Source organism: Pelophylax lessonae, assembly GCF_965119305.1.
Source record: "Pelophylax lessonae genome assembly, chromosome: 5".
Classification (NCBI taxonomy): domain Eukaryota; kingdom Metazoa; phylum Chordata; class Amphibia; order Anura; family Ranidae; genus Pelophylax; species Pelophylax lessonae.
Genome location: NC_138772.1, coordinates 38,645,389 through 38,663,517, shown reverse-complemented (window position 1 = coordinate 38,663,517; position 18,129 = coordinate 38,645,389). Strand labels below are relative to the sequence as shown.

Sequence of the window (18,129 nt, the reverse complement as noted above, 5' to 3'; positions counted from 1 at the left end):
GGTGACAGACCTTGAGAAAGGGGACCCCCTGTGTCTTTACGTTTTGTTTTTATGGAACAAGCTATGTTTTGCTACCAAGATCCCAGGAAAAATTTGAGGTCTACTTTTCCTGGTTTGCTGGCTATTTTCGTCTAGGGTTAGGCCCATCAACAGGTACTTAAAGTCTGAATCTTGGGGGAATGGATAGGTAGCACTGAAACACTGGAGTTTATCCCATTAGTGTTACTACCCAATCGTTTGACAGTGGTGTTTATGAAGGGTTTCTAGTGAACGTACCGGCAGCTTCTACACACCAAAATATTCTCAGTTACCTTTGGTTGTGATAATGAATGTGGACTGGAATGAAGGTACAATGTACATACTAGTATATATCTGCAACCATATACATTATACCTTCATACCAGTCGATACATATGTTGTTTCCCATTCTTAACCCCTACCCGCCTAAGGGTAAAACAAATGTTAATGCCCAAGCACAATTTTGCAACTTTGACATGCGATGGTAAAAAACTCTACATATCCTCATAACTAATTTGTGTAACCAGGTGGATTATACCGTGTTTTTGGCAACAGATGTCTCCTGATTTGTTTTTTTTATTGAACATCAAAAGGAAAACTGGCCCAAAATAATAATTAAAAAAAAAAAAAAAATATTTATATTTATATATATATATATATATATATATATATATATATATATATATATATATATATATATATATATATATATATATATATATATATATATATATATATATATATATATATATATACACACACATACATACAAAAAAAAATTATATATACAAAAAAATGATCTATATTTATTTCAATTTAGCTGTATATTTCCTGCTACTACCATTCTTTACCACCAAAGAACAACCCAAAATAAATTCTCCTGCCGATCGCAGCGATACCACGTGTATATGATGATAGTTGTTTGTAGCGATAGTAGGGCCCATAAACAATGCTGTGCATTTCGCTTTTTTCTTTTTATCCGGCCTAAAACACACTGACACTAAATGGAACCTAAAATATGCTGGCCGTGACCTTTGATCCAGACCTTGACCCCAACACTAACCCTGGCTTATTATTTTTAAATCTTTTTTTTTTTTATCTTTATTTTAAACTTTTTTTTACAGCTTCATCTCCTGCAAGGACAGGAAGATACAACACATCTTCCTCTTCATTCAAAAAAAGAAGTAAACACAGGGGCAGGCTCACAGTGACTGATCACAGTGATATCCAATCATAGGCTAACGCAGCGTTCAGGTGACCCGGAAGCGGGAGTCCTGGGTCCCGGTCTTTGGTGAGAGCTCAGTCTCTGTGCTGGAAGCGCACTGTGTGGCACACTCCCAGCACAAAGAGATATGCATATATGCGGCCCCCTGAAAAAAGACCCACGTTCCTGAGGCTGCATATATGCGTAGAGTCGGCAGGAGGGGATTAAGCATTAATGAAGGGAGCAGGGTTTGGCCCTGAAACGCGTTGTACTCCTTGTATGGTCTTCCACCTGATTTAACATTCTAATAATCTGTATATATATAATAATGTATCTGGACTATAAAATATTAGTGTGGCTAATGCATAAAACTGCAGTGCTTCTGAGCCGAAAGAAATCTAGGGCTGTAATAGATCAACAAAAGCATGCTGGAAAATCTGGACCAAAAACATCTGTGCCTCTGCAAAGGACTAATAACACAGGAAAAGGGCAGATGGAGAGTCAATTATACTGTTAAACAGTTTTAGTGTGCTCTCAGCTAAGTATTAGCAGTGATCCAGCTGAAGGTGTACGTGAATTGTCTTCTAGAACAATTTGCAAGGGAAACGTGCAGGAACGGCCGTCAAAAGGCACTAATAATGCTTCATTTACAAATCATGCACTTTAGCAAAACCACACAGTTTGTATAGCCTGTCATCTCATATGTCAGCTTTTTTTTTTAAAGCTTACCCCTAGCCAAAACATATCCCTAGGTATTTTATAGAGCTCGGAGGGTGCACTACCACTTTTAAAGAGACCCTGTCAACTATTAAAAAACATGCATATAAACCATAAAAAAGTAAGTGACCACAGACCTTGTAGAAGCTTATGGGTGCTGCTCAAAGCACTCATCCCACCAAGGCTCGGGTGACTTGCATTGAAAGGGAGTGCAGGTGCTGAAAAGAGCCCTTGTTGGCTCTGTGCACACATTAGGAAGAACAAGAAGAGCTGCACTCCAAAGGAGCAGCCTGAGCACAAAGAAGAGTCAAAACAAGCTTCAGCCTGGCTCCTCCCAGTCCATGCCAACAAGTTTTGCCTCAAACACAGGGCTTATTCATGGGGGTTAAGCCCTGTGGGTGGGGCAAAATGCAATGGGGCCCAGCCTGCAAGCAGGGCTGAAGTAGTTTTGACTCTTCTTTATGCTCGGGCTGCTTCTTTGGAGTGCAGCACTTTCTTCCTCTTCACATGCAAAATTAGCTATTTGAATTGCTCACTTGCAGTGTTTTTCATTGACTTAAAATGTTTTTTTTTTTTTTCTATTAGCTCGCAATATGCTTTGAACCACTTCAAGAAGTGTCAATTCCCTAGCACAGTTTCCTCTTTTCTTGCAAGTCATGGCCCTCTTCTTCTCTGAAAGTGTTTAGATGCTGTCTGTGCTAGTCCAGCTCCTCCACACAACCTACTGCCAGGGTAGTAGAGAAGGGGATTATTATGACTTGAGTGTCCTCTCTGAATCTGCTGACATCACATCCAAGATGGTGGCACTCAACATTTGTCTCAGGGCTTTTGGATATCTACACAATGGAGGCTTTTATAGGTAAAGAATAGGCATTATATTTGCACATACAATATATTTTCTAATAGAAATATTTTTGTTAAAATGAATGGTCTCTAACAGTAAAAGCTATGGCCCCATTGGGAATTGAAAAACAAGAGGGATAATAGAAGGTGTGTGAGAACCAGCCGGTCCCCAGTTTGATATACTTACCCACCAGTCTGCTAATTAACCAAATATACCGGTCTAACAACTTGGGTTAAAAACAGGGGTTTAGTTAACACACATTTGCAAACGCATGTATAAGCTGCAAGGCCAACAACAAGGCACCCCGTGTATCTTGCAGTCCTAACACATACTAACACTACTCAACCTGAGTGTCTGAGTGTCTCCACTGTGGAAGTACATGAATGCTGATGGATGGATGGGAAACAGATGGGCTTGGAGATCGCCCAAACCCCCCCCCCACCTGCTCCAATCCATGACTGGTAATGAAAAACTGATGGCTATGTACTAGCCATAGGGTGCAAACTAAAATTGATCGGCTGGGAAACACACACCCCCATCCCTTTAGTAAAAAGGGGGGACTTTGAGTGAGACACCGGCAAGCAAGCGTCTCCATCCCTGATAAGGTTCACAAAATGGGCAGTTTTAGGACTTTAGATGAGACACCGGCAAGCACTGCTCAGCGTCTCCATCCCTATACATATTGAAATTGAAAAACAAGAAGGATAATAGGTGTGTGGGAACCAGCCGGTCCCCAGTTTGATATACTTACCCACCAGTCTGCTAATAAACCAAATATACCTGACTAACAACTTGGGTTAAAAACAGGGGTTTGGGCGATCTCCAAGCCCATCTGTTTCCCAGCCATCCATCAGCATTCATGTACTTCCACAGTGGAGACACTCAGGTTGAGCAGTGTTAGGAAGTGTTAGGACTGCAAGATACACAGGATGCCTTGTTGTTGGCCTTGCAGCTTATACATGCGTTTGCAAATGTGTGTTAACTAAACCCCTGTTTGGGTGGAGACGCTGAGCAGTGCTTTCTGGTGTCTCATCTAAAGTCCCCAAACTGCCCATTTTATGGCCCCATAGGGGAGATTTCCCCAAAGGTCCAGTTATGGCGATAAGGTTGTTACGAGGACAAAAAGCAAAAGGAGATCTGCAACAGGGATACAGCAAGCAAAACAAACATTTATCCCTATAATGTTAGGAAAAGCTAGACCCCCTGAGAGCTGTGTCCCTGCAGGAGACTTTCCTTCACTTCCTTTCCCAGTGGAAATAGTATCCTATAGATATTGAACACGGGACTATGAATCAGAGTCCTGAAGGTAAAGTGTATTTTTACACTGAGTTTTCCCAGCTGCTATCTAAACCCTAGTAGACACTTCTTTTTGTTGGGCTGAATGAAAAAAAAAACTGACCTATCCAGTTGGTGCCGCTGTACTAACACTATGTTAGTACAGCGATCTTCCCCGCTAAGCTATTGTATTCTGACAGGGTGATGCCCCCCTGCCAGAACACTTCGGATCGGGAGCCGGCCGACTGCTAGTTTTCCAGCATGCACTTCTGGCAGAAGCCAGCCGAACAGCCGGCATCTGTTGGACCAGCTGTCATACACACAGGTCGAATGTCTACTTTTTTTTATTGAACCGACCGATGTCGTCCGTGTACTAGGCTTTAGGATGGCCATAGAGCTGTGATAGGTGAGTTTACAACAGCCGTCTTCTCCCCCCCCCCCCCCCGCAAGACATCTTGCTCTCTAGTTCACTTGTTAATTGCTCTCATGCTCGCCTCCAGGTCTTTTCCATAACCTATCCCAAACTCTGGAACTCCCTACCCCAGTAGGCCGGGTCTACTCCTACCCTGTCTGCCTTTAGGCAATCCTTGAAAACTCATTTGTTCAGGGAAGCTTACCCCCACCTCCACCTACAAACTGTACTTGAGTCACTTCCATCAGATTATCCCCTGCACATTACCTTTTGTACTACCTTCCCCTAACTTTTGTACTACCTTCCCCTCCCTTTAGACTGTAAGCTCCATGAGCAGGGCCCCCCTTTTCCTTTTGTATTGAACTGTATTGTATCTTACGTTGTAAAGTGCTGCTCAAACTGTTGGCGATATATAAAACCTACATAATATTGAGACAAAGATGGGTGTCCCTGTTTGCTGAGATAAGAATGGTATACCAGTCAGGTAGGCTGCACAGGGCACCACGTTAGCGCTTGCATTAATAGTCTAGGTGCAGGGTGCTGTCCCCTCAGCGTCCATGACGCCCTTTATCAGTCTTCAGGGGTTGAATGATGCTGGGTGTCATTAAACCCGGAGGATTGAGGACATCTAGTGGTGGAAAGGAATTTCAGCAGGCAATGATAAAAGGGGAAGTATAGCAATGAGAGCTGTTTTCACAGTTTTAAAACTTCCTGGAGGACCGTTTTGAAAAATTCTAAAATTTATCTCATCAATTAGCTTTATGTTGGTGTCAAGTAAAACAAAATACCTTCAAATTTTTCAGGGACCACACAGGTGTCATCATAGAATTGCCGAGGACCTTTTTCATACATGCAACCTGAAAGGTAATTTAAAAAAAAAAGAGGAATAAAATGAGTTAGGTATTGGTAGATTGTCACCGAGTGCTGAAAAAGAACAGAACAGCTGTACAATCAAATACCTTCTGTGCCATTGGGATGAGCCAGAAAAGCTTCTTGCCTCATGTAAATGGAATGGCAGCTAGGCACTTCTGCAAGGAAAACAAGACAATGCTAATGAGAGGAGAGTCTGGGGTGCGGAGCACGCAGGTTATCAATGAGACATGCTGCAGACAGAAAAGTAACAGAACGGGACACGCGCGGCAGCCACAGCCAACCTGTCAACACATGGTTAGCATTCTCCGAGACGCAGGCTCGTGGTCCTGCAGAATGAACCTTGAATATGAAGAACACTGATTTTATCTAACGTAGTCACTTGAACTCAAACTTTCAGCATAATCAACCTTGCTAAAGGTCAGCTCCATTGGCAATCACACTCTCCTTTAAATAGCACTTAGACTTTTTTTTTTTTAAGCAAACATAATTCACATTTGTCTGAACAACCGCATACTGATTAATTATATTTTTAAAATTCTGTACAATGTGTCAAATGATAAGCAATGAAGTAAATATATTTATTGCTTGAATTTATCGTCTGGACAAGATGAGATTTTTCCTTTATGCCATTTAAAGCTGAACTCCAGGCCGCCAGCTAAATACACAGATGAAACCTTTATAAGGCGAGCCATTTCACCTGCTAAAAGATTTTTCATTTCTTTCCATCCAGCTCTGAAATTTACAAGGCTCTCCCACACATAACATCCCTGTCTGGCCGGGGAGACCACCTCATTGTTCACTGCTGCAGGTAACACTCAGGGCCGCCTTTAACACAGGGCAAAAGGGGCAGCTGCCCCGGGCCCAGTCATTGTTGTGGGGCCTAAAGCAGCTGCCCCTTGAGCCTGCACTGCCTGAGAATTGTTGATAAGTGGATTTGGGAGGGCCCAAGAAAATGTTTGCCTAGGGTCTAACCAATAATGAAGACGGCCCCTGGTAACATTACAGGTCTTGTCCCTCCCCCAGCCTGTGATTGGGCAGGAAAAGAAAAAGCAGCAGACTGGGTAGCTCAACTGTCTCTCCGCTCATATTTCCTAATGGAACACTGCATGTTAGTGCAGTGCTGCTTCTCCCTTCCCAAGCCTACGCGTTGCTGTACAGGGGTTTGCAGAAAGCCAATACCTGGTCAGCTTTAAGTACTTCAAAAGTACATTAAAAGCAGAAGTATAGCCAAAGCTCATTTTGCTGTACTTCTGTGGATCACAGGAGTGCAGTTAGTTCTGTACTACTGTTACCCGTTTTCAGCTGACAGCGGGCTGAAGCCTAGACCAACACCTTGCTCAACCTCTAAGGAATTCGCTGAGAGCCTGAGCCAGCCCCTCCTGCCCCCTCCACAGCCCAGCACTTCAGTGAGAGGGGGGGGGGGGGTACATCAGACAGCGGTGACTGACAGTCACCAGCTCCCTGCTCACAGAGCACTGAGAACTGAGCGATCAGCAGTCTTTGATTGTGCAATTCTCAGTCTTCGAGCCGGTGGGGGATAGATGCAGCATCACACTAATGATCCATCCACCTCATGCACACAAGGCTTACAAAAGGTTTTTACATGCTTTTGACTTTTTCAGCCTTGAAATGCATTTCTATGTTCAGGTAATGTGCACACCTAGGTATTTACAGGCGCATTAGAAGAGGAGCATTTACAGGCTGAAAAAAAATCCCCACCAGCACGTTCGAAGGAACATTTTTTGGGAAGAAAAACAGCTTGACACACCTGAAAACGAGGCACATTGAGCGTTCATTACAATAAATATTCTGGTCAATGAAATGAATGAATGCATAAACAATTGACGTGCCTAAATGCAATTGCAAAGCACAGCTCTTGGATTTTTTTCAGCTGTTTTTTTCCTGCTAGGAATGAAGGCATTCAGAGGAGCTGGGAAAAAGCCCAATGTCCACAAGACCTATGTGTTCATGCATACATAGGTGTTACAGGCATATTAGAAGATGCGCTATTTTAGAAATCATTGGTATGCTCCAGCTAGTCGTCTCTGTAGCACTCAGTCACCTTGCAGCCATCTCCAAGAACGTGTGCATTGAGAAACTTTTTCTAAACCAGATGTAAGGGGAAACTCAGGTGTAAGGGGGGGGGAACTCAAATGCAAAGGGGGGGGGGACTCAGATGCAAGGGGGGGGGACTCAGATGTAAAGGGGGGGGACTCAGATGTAAAGGGGGGGGGACTCAGATGTAAAGGGGGGGGGACTCAGATGTAAAGGGGGGGGGGGGGACTCAGATGTAAAGGGGGGGGGACTCAGATGTAAAGGGGGGGGGGACTCAGATGGGCTCATGTTTATTTGGAATTTCTTTGATTACTGTAGTTTTATTATGTTCTAAATCATATCAAGCAGATGACAAAAAAAAATAAAAATTTTTCAGCCTATGAAAGTTTGTAAAATATACAATGTGGTCTTCATACTAAAGTTTGGAGGCCCCTGATTTACAGAATTGACATCTTCCCTAATAGTTGGAGGATTTCCCTGTAAGTGAAGGCTAAATTGGAATTCCAGCTTAACCCTAACTACGCTTAAAAACTATCCTATCCCCCCTCCTAACTCCTATGCTTACTAACCTGTGAAATAAAAAATGATATACTGTGTATATATACATATACACACACACACACATATATATATATATATATATATATACACACATACATGTATACATATATATATATATATATATATATATATATATATATATATATATATATATATATATATATATATATATACACATACATATACATACACACACACATTATATATATATATATATATATATATATATATATATATATACACACACACACATACATACACACACAAACACACATATAAACTTCGCTATTTTTAGCCCTCTCTGGTCATATGGCCAGGCTTCCCTGTGTGAGCCAGCGTGACTGCAGGGGAGAAGAAGAAGGAACACCAACCAAGAATGGGCCATTGAAGCCTATGGGTGATATCACCACTCCAGGTTCTACCAGCTGCTTCCAGAGTGCTCCCTCCTCTCCCCTGCAGCTGCTGCTGGCTGACCAAGGGCATCATGTGACCGGACCAGAGAGGCCTTGAAATAAGTATAAAAAGCTTTCTTACACAGATTAGTCAGCATAGCTGTTAGGAAGGGAGAGCAGACAGTTTAAAGTGATAAAGTTACATTTTTTTTTTTAACCAACAAACACATCATACTTACCTGTTCTGTGTAGTGGATTTGCACAGCACAGACCCAATCCTTCTCTTCTTGGTTACAGCGCCGGCACTCTAGACTTCTCCCTCCTGCCTAGTGCCCCCAGAGCAAGCAACTTGCAATGGGGGCACCTGACCCGAGCCACTGCTGTGTGTGTCCATTCAAACAAAGAGCCGCGGCTCGGCCCCACCCCCTCTCTCTCCTCATTGCCTCACTGGCTGTGATTGACAGCAGCGGGAGCCAATGGCACCCACTGCTGTCTTAGCCAGTGAGGGAGAGTCCCAACAGAGGCTCTCGTGCACATCGCTGGAGGAAAAATAGGCTCAGGTAAGCATTTGGGGGGGCTGGAATTCGACTTTAAATTTTTACAATTTTTTTTTTTGGTTTGTTTCAAAGGAAAAAAATGTTTTTCTCCAATTTAAAAATATTGCCACTTTGTGTGACGTTCTTTCATATATAATCCTGTATATCTACCATATTCCTCTGATTTTAGTGTTCTGTTCTTTCCTATATACAGTGCATTGTGAAAGTATTTGGCCCCCTTGAACTTTTCAAACTTTTGCCACATTTCAGGCATCAAACATAAAGATATAAAACTGTAAATTTTTTTTTTTGAAGAAACAACAAGTGGGACACAATCATGAAGTGGAACGAGATTTTTTGGATATTTCAAACTTTGTTAACAAATAAAAAACTGAAAAATTGGGCGTGCAAAATTATTCAGCCCCTTTACTTTCAGTGCAGCAAACTCTCTCCAGAAGTTCAGTGAGGATCTCTGAATGATCCGATGTTGACCTAAATGACTAATGATGATAAATAGAATCCACCTGTGTGTAATCAAGTCTCTGTATAAATGCACCTGCACTGTGATAGTCTCAGAGGTCCGTTTAAAGCGCAGAGAGCATCATGAAGAACAAGGAACACACCAGGCAGGTCCGAGATACTGTTGTGGAGAAGTTTAAAGCTGGATTTGGATACAAAAAGATTTCCCACGCGTTAAACATCCCAAGGAGCACTGTGCAAGCGATAATATTGAAATGGAAGGAGTATCAGACCACTGTAAATCTACGAAGACCTGGCCGTCCCTCTAAACTTTCAGCTCATACAAGTAGAAGACTGATCAGAGATGCAGCCAAGAGGCCCATGATCACTCTGAATGAACTGCAGAGATCTACAGCTGAGGTGGGAGACTCTGTCCATAGGACAACAATCAGTCGTATACTGCACAAATCTGGCCTTTATGGAAGAGTGGCAAGAAGAAAGCCATTTCTTAAAGATATCCATAAAAAGTGTAGTTTAAAGTTTGCCACAAGCCACCTGGGAGACACCAAACATGTGGAAGAAGGTGCTTTGGTCAGATGAAACCAAAATCTAACTTTTTGGCAACAATGCAAAAAGTTATGTTTGGCGTAAAAGCAACACAGCTCATCACCCTGAACACACCATCCCCACTGTCAACCATGGTGGTGGCAGCATCATGGTTTGGGCCTGCTTTTCTTCAGCAGGGACAGGGAAGATGGTTAAAATTGATGAGAAGATGGATGAAGCCAAATACAGGACCATTCTGGAAGAAAACCTGATGGAGTCTGCAAAAGACCTGAGACTGGGACGTAGATTTGTCTTACAACAAGACAATGATCCAAAACATAGAGCAAAATCTACAATGGAATGGTTCACAAATAAACATATCCAGGTGTTAGAATGGCCAAGTCAAAGTCCAGACCTGAATCCAATCGAGAATCTGTGGAAAGAACTGAAAACTGCTGTTCACAAACGTTCTCCATCCAACCTCACTGAGCTCAAGCTGTTTTGCAAGGAGGAATGGGCAAAAATTTCAGTCTCTTGATGTGCAAAACTGATAGAGACATACCCAAAGCGACTTACAGCTGTAATCGCAGCAAAAGGTGGCGCTACAAAGTATTAACTTAAGGGGGCTGAATAATTTTGCACGCCCAATTTTTTTTGTTTGTTAAAAAAGTTTGAAATATCCAATAAAATCGTTCCACTTCATGATTGTGTCCCACTTGTTGATTCTTCACAAAAAATTACAGTTTTATATCTTTATGTTTGAAGCCTGAAATGTGGCAAAAGGTCGAAAAGTTCAAGGGGGTCGAATACTTTCGCAAGGCACTGGAATTCTGTATCTTCCATATTCCTCTGATTTTAGTGTTGTATAGGTGGGCCTGATTACAGGATAAAGCTGTGGTGAGCTGCACTGCGCATGATGAGCAGTCACAGGCAATTTAGGGGGATTCCAGCAGCCAGTTCTTTTCTTTGCACACAGATAATGGCTGTAAACATCACCCACCCCAACTCCGTGTACCGAGTGCACACCGCAAAGCGAGGAATCACACATACAGGGAAATTAAGGTAATTATATTTAACTGAGGAAACGCACAACAAACAGGTTACAAGGAGAAAAATAAACGTAGGCTTTAAAACATGGAAAAGGAAAAAGGGATAATCACGGCAATAACAAGACTTCATTCACTTTCTAAGGACACAGATACAAATATGCTTTTGTTCCTCCACACCCTTCCCAAAAGTCTTGCAGAACAAATTTTGGCTTGGTCAGCGGAAACAATGCTCTCAAAAAAGATTACTGTGTTTACTCTGGGTAAATAGGACACTGGCATGTTCACAATAGTCCTATTGGAGATGGGAAATGCAAGATGCCTTTTTTTAGTCTTGATACAATTCTAAAAATGAAAGACGGGGGTACTAGGTGGTCATGGCCTGCTTCGATCTGAACAATTTGCTTTGTAGAGAGGTCTATGGATAATCATAGGGATTAACTTACCGTATATACTCGAGTATAAGCCGACCATGGGAAAACGTATTGACTCGAGTACAAGTTTAGGGTGGGAAATGCAGCAGCTACTGGACCCAACTGGACCACCACGAGACTCAAAACAGGGGATGCTGGCATGGTGCAGGGGCTGCGGACATGGTACAGGAGATGCAGGGCTGTGGGCATGGTACAGGAGATGGTACGGGCATGGTACAGGAGATGGTACGGGCATGGCACAGGAGATGGTACGGGCATGGCACAGGAGATGGTACGGGCATGGCACAGGAGATGGTACGGGCATGGCACAGGAGATGGTACGGGCATGGCACAGGAGATGATGCAGGCATGGTACAGGAGATGATGCAGGCATAGTACAGGAGATGCTGTGCTGCGGGCATGGTACAGGAGAATCTCCTGTACCATGCCCACAGCACTGCATCTCCTGAGGAGATGCAGAGGCTGTGGAGGAGTCTCACTTGCCTTTCGGTGAGGCGCCTTACATTTAAAAATGGCGCCGCTCTGCGGCAAAACATCGCCGCTCATGCGCTGTCTGCCCGGGAATAGCCGAACGTATACGGGCTTTCCCAAGCAGCGACGACGCATGCGCACTGCCCTAGAGAACAGGTAAGTGGGACCCTGACTCAAGTATAAGCCGAGGGGGGCTTTTTCAGCATAAACAAATTGTGCTGAAAAAGTTGGCTTATACTTGAGTATATACAGTATCTTATGGCTTGGATATAAAGTATCTGTTGTGTCCTTCCCAGGGATTTTTTTCTTAGAGAGTAGGTGCAGGTACTCCAAGTCTCCCCTTGTCCCCACCATCTACCAATCTCCATTCACCGTTCTTTGGTTCTATCCCCTACCCACCACCCATTTTAGGGACCAAGTATCAATTTGTGGTGCTAAGTAGTTTGTAGGAATTTTTTTACCAATAACAAGAAAAGCAGTAAAATAGATCCCCTACAACCAGCAATAATAGAGCCCCCCAGCAACAATAGAACCATTGCAAACCCCCCCCCCCCACGGGCAGCTATAGATCCACCACAGGTAAAACAGACCCCCTCCAGCAACAATAGATCTGCCATCAGCCAGCATTATTAGATCCTCCAGCTGCCAATAACAACAGACCTCTCCTTCAGCAGTAGATTCCTCCCAGCAATAATAGACCCTCCAGCAACATAAAAACCCTGTGCACTCAACAATATTAATGCCGCTGCCGCCCCTCCCTCCAGGATGCAGCTCTCAATGGGTAGAGGTATGTGGACCCCACCCCATTGATCATGACCTTTATCATTTTTAGGTTGCATCTACAGGATCAGAAGGTAAGAAAAACCACCCAATGGAACTCAGAGGAAAAGAAAAAAAAAAAAGTATTCCCTACTCTATCCAAAAATTAAAGTATAACTAAAGGCTTTTTTACCGTTTTGGATAGAGTGGAAAGGGAATAGAACTCTGGTCAGGGCTGTATTGCTGTCTGTGCCCCCATTAAGCACATTCTCCCTCTCTATGTGTCATGTTTACCATTATCAACTATGAATCCCATCTGCCACCACGGTAATACTCAATAGGGTCACCATACTTGTAGTCCATTGAGGTTTCCTCCAGCCCCGTAACTAAAGGTTCATACTGGACTGGAGCAAGAGTCTGCAAATTAGGGGAAAGCTGGTTCCATGTTTTCCCTGTATGTTAAGTAAAGGTGAAAGAACATCCCCAAATTTGGGTTGTCCCTAGAACAGAAATAGACACTAGTTCTGAAGACCTTGGTGACAACCAAGGATTTCTTCTCACTTAGTTTTGTCTATGAGACAGGAAATGAAGAGAAATCTCCCCATATCCTCCCCTACTCTATCCAAAATGGATAAAAAAAGTTTTGCCTATATATATATATATATATATATATATATATATATATATATAGGCAAAAAAAGAAAAAAAAAAATTATATATATATATATATATATAATTTTTTTTTTCTTTTTTTGCCTATATATATATATATATATATATATATATATATATATATATATATATATATATATATATATATAGGCAAAACTTTTTTTATCCATTTTGGATAGAGTAGGGGAGGATTTGGGGAGATTTCCCTTCATTTCCTCATAGACAAAACAAAGTGAGAAGTAATCCCTGGTTGTCACCAAGGTCTCCAGAACTAGTGTATTTCTGTTCTAGGGGGACAACCCATAGATATATTTAATTTTTGTTACATAGCTTATATGTAGGTATATAAGCTGTGGTTTTCAATTGAGGAAATATTAACAGCTATTAGAGCATATGTATAGCCCAAAAAAATATATATATATATAATATAGCCAAAAAAAAAAAAAATTATATATTATATATATATATATTATATATATATATATATATATATATATATATATATATATATATATATATATATATATATATATATATATATATATATATATATATATATATATATATATATAATATATAATTTTTTTTTTTTTGGCTATATTATATATATATTTTTTTTTTGGGCTATACATATGCTCTAATAGCTGTTAATATTTCTTCAATTGCAAACCACGGCTTTCCTATACACAGAAGGCATCTGCATGTTTTTTCTTACATCCCAAATCCCAAAAAATAAAAGGGGTCTAGTCCTCTTTTTAGGACAGTAAGTGGGGCCAAATGAGTCCTTTATACCCCTAGGCCAATTGTGCCTCCATAAATGCCAATTTATAGCATAGACACAGCCTAATATTATAGAGCCATTCACTCCAAACTGCATACAGCTGTTCCATGTTTGTTGTGCATCATTAGTGAAGCGTATGGAAACCACGGCTTCTATAAAGCCAGGCGCTGTGAAGATGCACCGTCCTGCAGGTTACCCACAATGCCCCTTGCCTCTCAGAAGGCCTAACCGATAATTTATGACTATCAGGGAGGGTCAGGCCCTAATCCAATTGCTGCAACGTTTCCAAAGTGATTATTTAATCAAATTGGTAACATGGTTAATTAGAAGTCATAAACACTGCTCTGAAGTTCATCAAAGTAATGACTTGCCCAGGAAAGAAAAAAAAAAGAAAGGAAAAAAGACAGGGGCGTAATTAAATTGTACACTGTTCCCATTTCGAACTGATCTAATAACCAGACGCATCAATGAAATTTAGCATTTACCGTTTCAAACTGCACTAAAATGTTGATACAATACGCAGAGCTGTTTGCGCTGGTTAAACAGGGTTACTTCAAAGCAAACAATTAGTAGACGGCAGAAGACTAATTGTGTTTTCCCCAAGACGAAAACATGGATTTAACAAAGCAAATGCAATTCTGTCTTCACTCCATGTCTAAATTGGACACAAAATAAATACATTGCAGAGCAGAGGCTCCATGGTTCAGCACTTCCACCGCCCTGCCAGCAGTGGAGTAACAATGGCCACAGCAGCCCATGCGTCTGTTAAGGGGCCTGGGGGTGGAAGGGGCCCCCCCCATGAGGAGGTTGTTTTTTTTTTTTTTTTCTTTTTAAACGGTTTTTATTGAAGGCAAAAGAAACATGGTAAAGCAATATGCAGTGAAAATAGTAGGTACATGCCTAGACAAAACAAGGCACATTAAGTCCCCGTTCACACTAAGGCGACCTGGTCGGAGGTCACCCCCCCCCCCCCCAAGTCGGATCGCGGCAATGTGAACGGGGCCTAAGATACAAAACTGCTGTATATAAAACATACAAACAACATGTAGCAAATGCAATACATATATGGGATCGACCCGGCGTCCCGTCTGGGATGCAATGAGGGTACGCTCAAACTGCAGGTGTGGCCGAGGCCACGCTGCGTGGAAGGACCCCCACACAGAAGGGGTCTCAACCAAAACCAAGGTATAGCTCTTAAGTGGGTACGCCAGGGGCCGAGTGGGGGGGGGGGGCTGTGTTTTTAGGGCTGGAAGGAAAGTTGGGTAAGTAGGGGAGGGTCGTGGGGGGGGAGGTATCAGCAGGTGCCCGGAGGGAGCCTCGAACCCTACTAGGGGCCCAGGTGGGAAAAGAGAGCCGGTAATGAGGATGCCCAATCAGGTGAGTACAAGGCCAGGAGGTAGGCAATGGTCAATCCAGGGTCGCCATAGCCATTCATAGGGGCCCAGTTTGTTCAACAAAATTGCTTCCGAGGAGGTTGTTTTAAACACAGAAAATTTGCGTGCATATAAGAACACCAGTACGGTGATATTAAAGTAGAACTATACACAAATTTTTTTTTTTTGGATAGGGTAAGGGAGGGGTTTGTTTTTTTTTTTGTTTTTTTTGCCAATCCATGTCCCATTGCGGACATTTCCTTTCTCTTCCTGCCTCCTAGCCAAACAGGAAGTTTAGAGGAAATCTCTGCAAATTAAGGGAATTCTTAAGGACCCCTTCAGGTCACCAGAACTAGTGTCCCCTTTGGAAGATTTCCCCCCTATTACATTACATTTCTGGGGTCAACCCAAAATTTGAGATTTTTTTTTTTACTTTCAATGATTTTGGTAAACAGGACAAATAGAGAGGGTGAATCTCCTTAACGGGGGGCACAGACCGCAATAAAAACTGACAGGGGGTCAAATTCCTCTCCACCTGCCCATCGCCCAGTCCGGCAGTTGATTGTAGATCTTGTAGGAAAAAAGCCATTTAAAAGCAAAAAATTGCCAGGACCAGAGATCCCAGCAGGGAACTAGATCCTTACTCCTGACTAGGAAGAAAAAAATGGAAGGCCTAGAGCAGAGAGGGGGGGGGGGGTCTGTCGGGGGGGTACAATAGCTCAGAGGGGAGATCGCTTTACTAACATTGGAAAGTTAGTACAGCGGCTCCTCCCAAGCTCTTCAGTTTCTTTTTTTATTCAGCCCGCTGTGTTGAACGAAAAAACAAACTGATAGTGTGTACCAGGCTTAAAGTGACTGTAAGTCCCCGTTCACACTAAGGCGACCTGTCAGGCGGCCTGGTCGCCTCACAGGTCGCCGTAGGTCGCCTTCCATAGGGAAGCTGCGGACCCGTTCTAATAGGAGCGACACAAGTCGCTCCGACTTAGAAAAAGGGTCCGGAGCTTCTTTGGGGCGACCTGGAGGCGACCGTCATAGACTTCAATGTTATGAAGTCAGTGCCGGCCGCTCCGAGGTCGCTGGGCGAAGTAGCGTCGCTGCTATGTGAACGGGGCCTAAAACAACCCATTCAGTTCAAAATAGAAATGAAAGGCAAAACATTTTTGTTTAGATATTGAAAAAAAAAAAAACATTATAAATACCTTTTTTTCCACATTCCCTGTGTTCTCAGCTGCATAAGAGCTGGGGGGTGGAGAAGCAGCAGTACACTGAGCTTCCCAGTGAATGGCTGTGCAGCAGGGGCATGTCATGACAAGTCTGATCATTGGAGAGCAGATTGAGTTCCCAGCATAGCTAGAGAACTGACCACTGTGTGCTCCTCTGCTTACTGTGGTTAGTTTTTAATAGGAAAAATGGGGGTGGGGTGGGGACCAACCAATCTTTAGGGTCACCACCAGCACCAGCTAGTCCACCTGTAACCAATTATTAGAGTTGACCACCAGTAGCAGGACTTTAAAAAGGTTACAACATGTAATCTAAAGAAAACAAACAACCTCTAATATGATCAATGCACCAGTCTAAAAGAACAAAATAAGCAAGCGGTAAGAGCAGTAAGGATGTGGAATTCTCTTCCACAAGCAGTGGTATCAGCAGGGAGCATCGATAGTTTAAAAAAACGATTAGATGGGCACCTTAAAGACCACAACATACAGGGGTATACAATGTACGGTTAACACAAAATGAGGTTGAAGGATTGTAAGAGGTGCATGAAAGTCAGCCAGCCCCCAGTTTGATGTACTCACCTTCCAGTCTGTCACCAACCAAATAAGACCTGTCTCTTGGTACAAAGAACAGGGGTTTAGTTGACACACATTTGCAAACGCATGTGAAAGCTGCAGAGCCACGTCACGGCACCCTGTTTAAATCTGCAGTCCTACACTCTTAATTTAGTGTCCTCACACTGGAGGCACATGGCCGCTAATGGGTGGATGGGGAACAGGTGAGAGGGAGACAGCCCAACCTCCCCCAACCCATCCCCATGCACGACTGGCTATTTGTGTTTTGTTATAGGGATGGAGACGCCGGGCAACACCAGCTTGGGTCTCATCTAAAGTCCCACCTAGTCCATTATGTTTAAAGCAACCAGGGATGGAGACGCCTTGCTTACAGCTTGGTGCCTCATCTAAAGTCCCACCGTGCGATTTTCGTGCGTTTTTGGTGGATGCAGTTTTTGATTTGACCCTAGTGTTTTCCGTATACAGGGATGGAGACCAATAGCATGACCTGCTTGTCTCATATAAAGTCCCAAAGGAAATAAGGGATTTCAAAGGCAGTGTGCTTTACAGGCCATGCCCCATATATAAAATCCCTTCCTATCCATATACTGCATCCACCAAGGGGATGGAGGTGTAATGCTTTTCAGCTGGTCTTCTCCAGTTTGCACCATGGTTATATTTTAACCTAATTATTTGAACTTTTTGAGACAATAGCCAGTCGTGCATGGGGATGGGTTGGGGGAGGTTGGGCTGTCTCCCTCTCACCTGTTCCCCATCCACCCATTAGCGGCCATGTGCCTCCAGTGTGAGGACACTAAATTAAGAGTGTAGGACTGCAGATTTAAACAGGGTGCCGTGACGTGGCTCTGCAGCTTTCACATGCGTTTGCAAATGTGTGTCAACTAAACCCCTGTTCTTTGTACCAAGAG

At 42.9% G+C, this 18,129-nt stretch overlaps 1 protein-coding gene across 6 annotated transcripts in view; it reads right to left on the bottom strand.

The window, feature by feature from the left end:
- ETV1 (ETS variant transcription factor 1) overlaps window positions 1-18,129 on the bottom strand; it is a 100,007-nt gene that overhangs the window by 10,304 nt on the left and 71,574 nt on the right. For 5 of the 6 annotated variants that reach the window (XM_082259066.1, XM_082259062.1, XM_082259063.1 and 2 more), the window contains 2 exons: window positions 5,430-5,498; window positions 5,259-5,327 (listed from right to left, as the gene is read on the bottom strand). The exons of the other annotated variant lie outside the window; for it this stretch is intronic. In XM_082259066.1, the coding sequence (XP_082115192.1) occupies window positions 5,259-5,327; window positions 5,430-5,498 (138 nt within the window). The remainder of the gene's footprint in view (window positions 1-5,258; window positions 5,328-5,429; window positions 5,499-18,129) is intronic. 6 annotated transcript variants of the gene reach the window in all.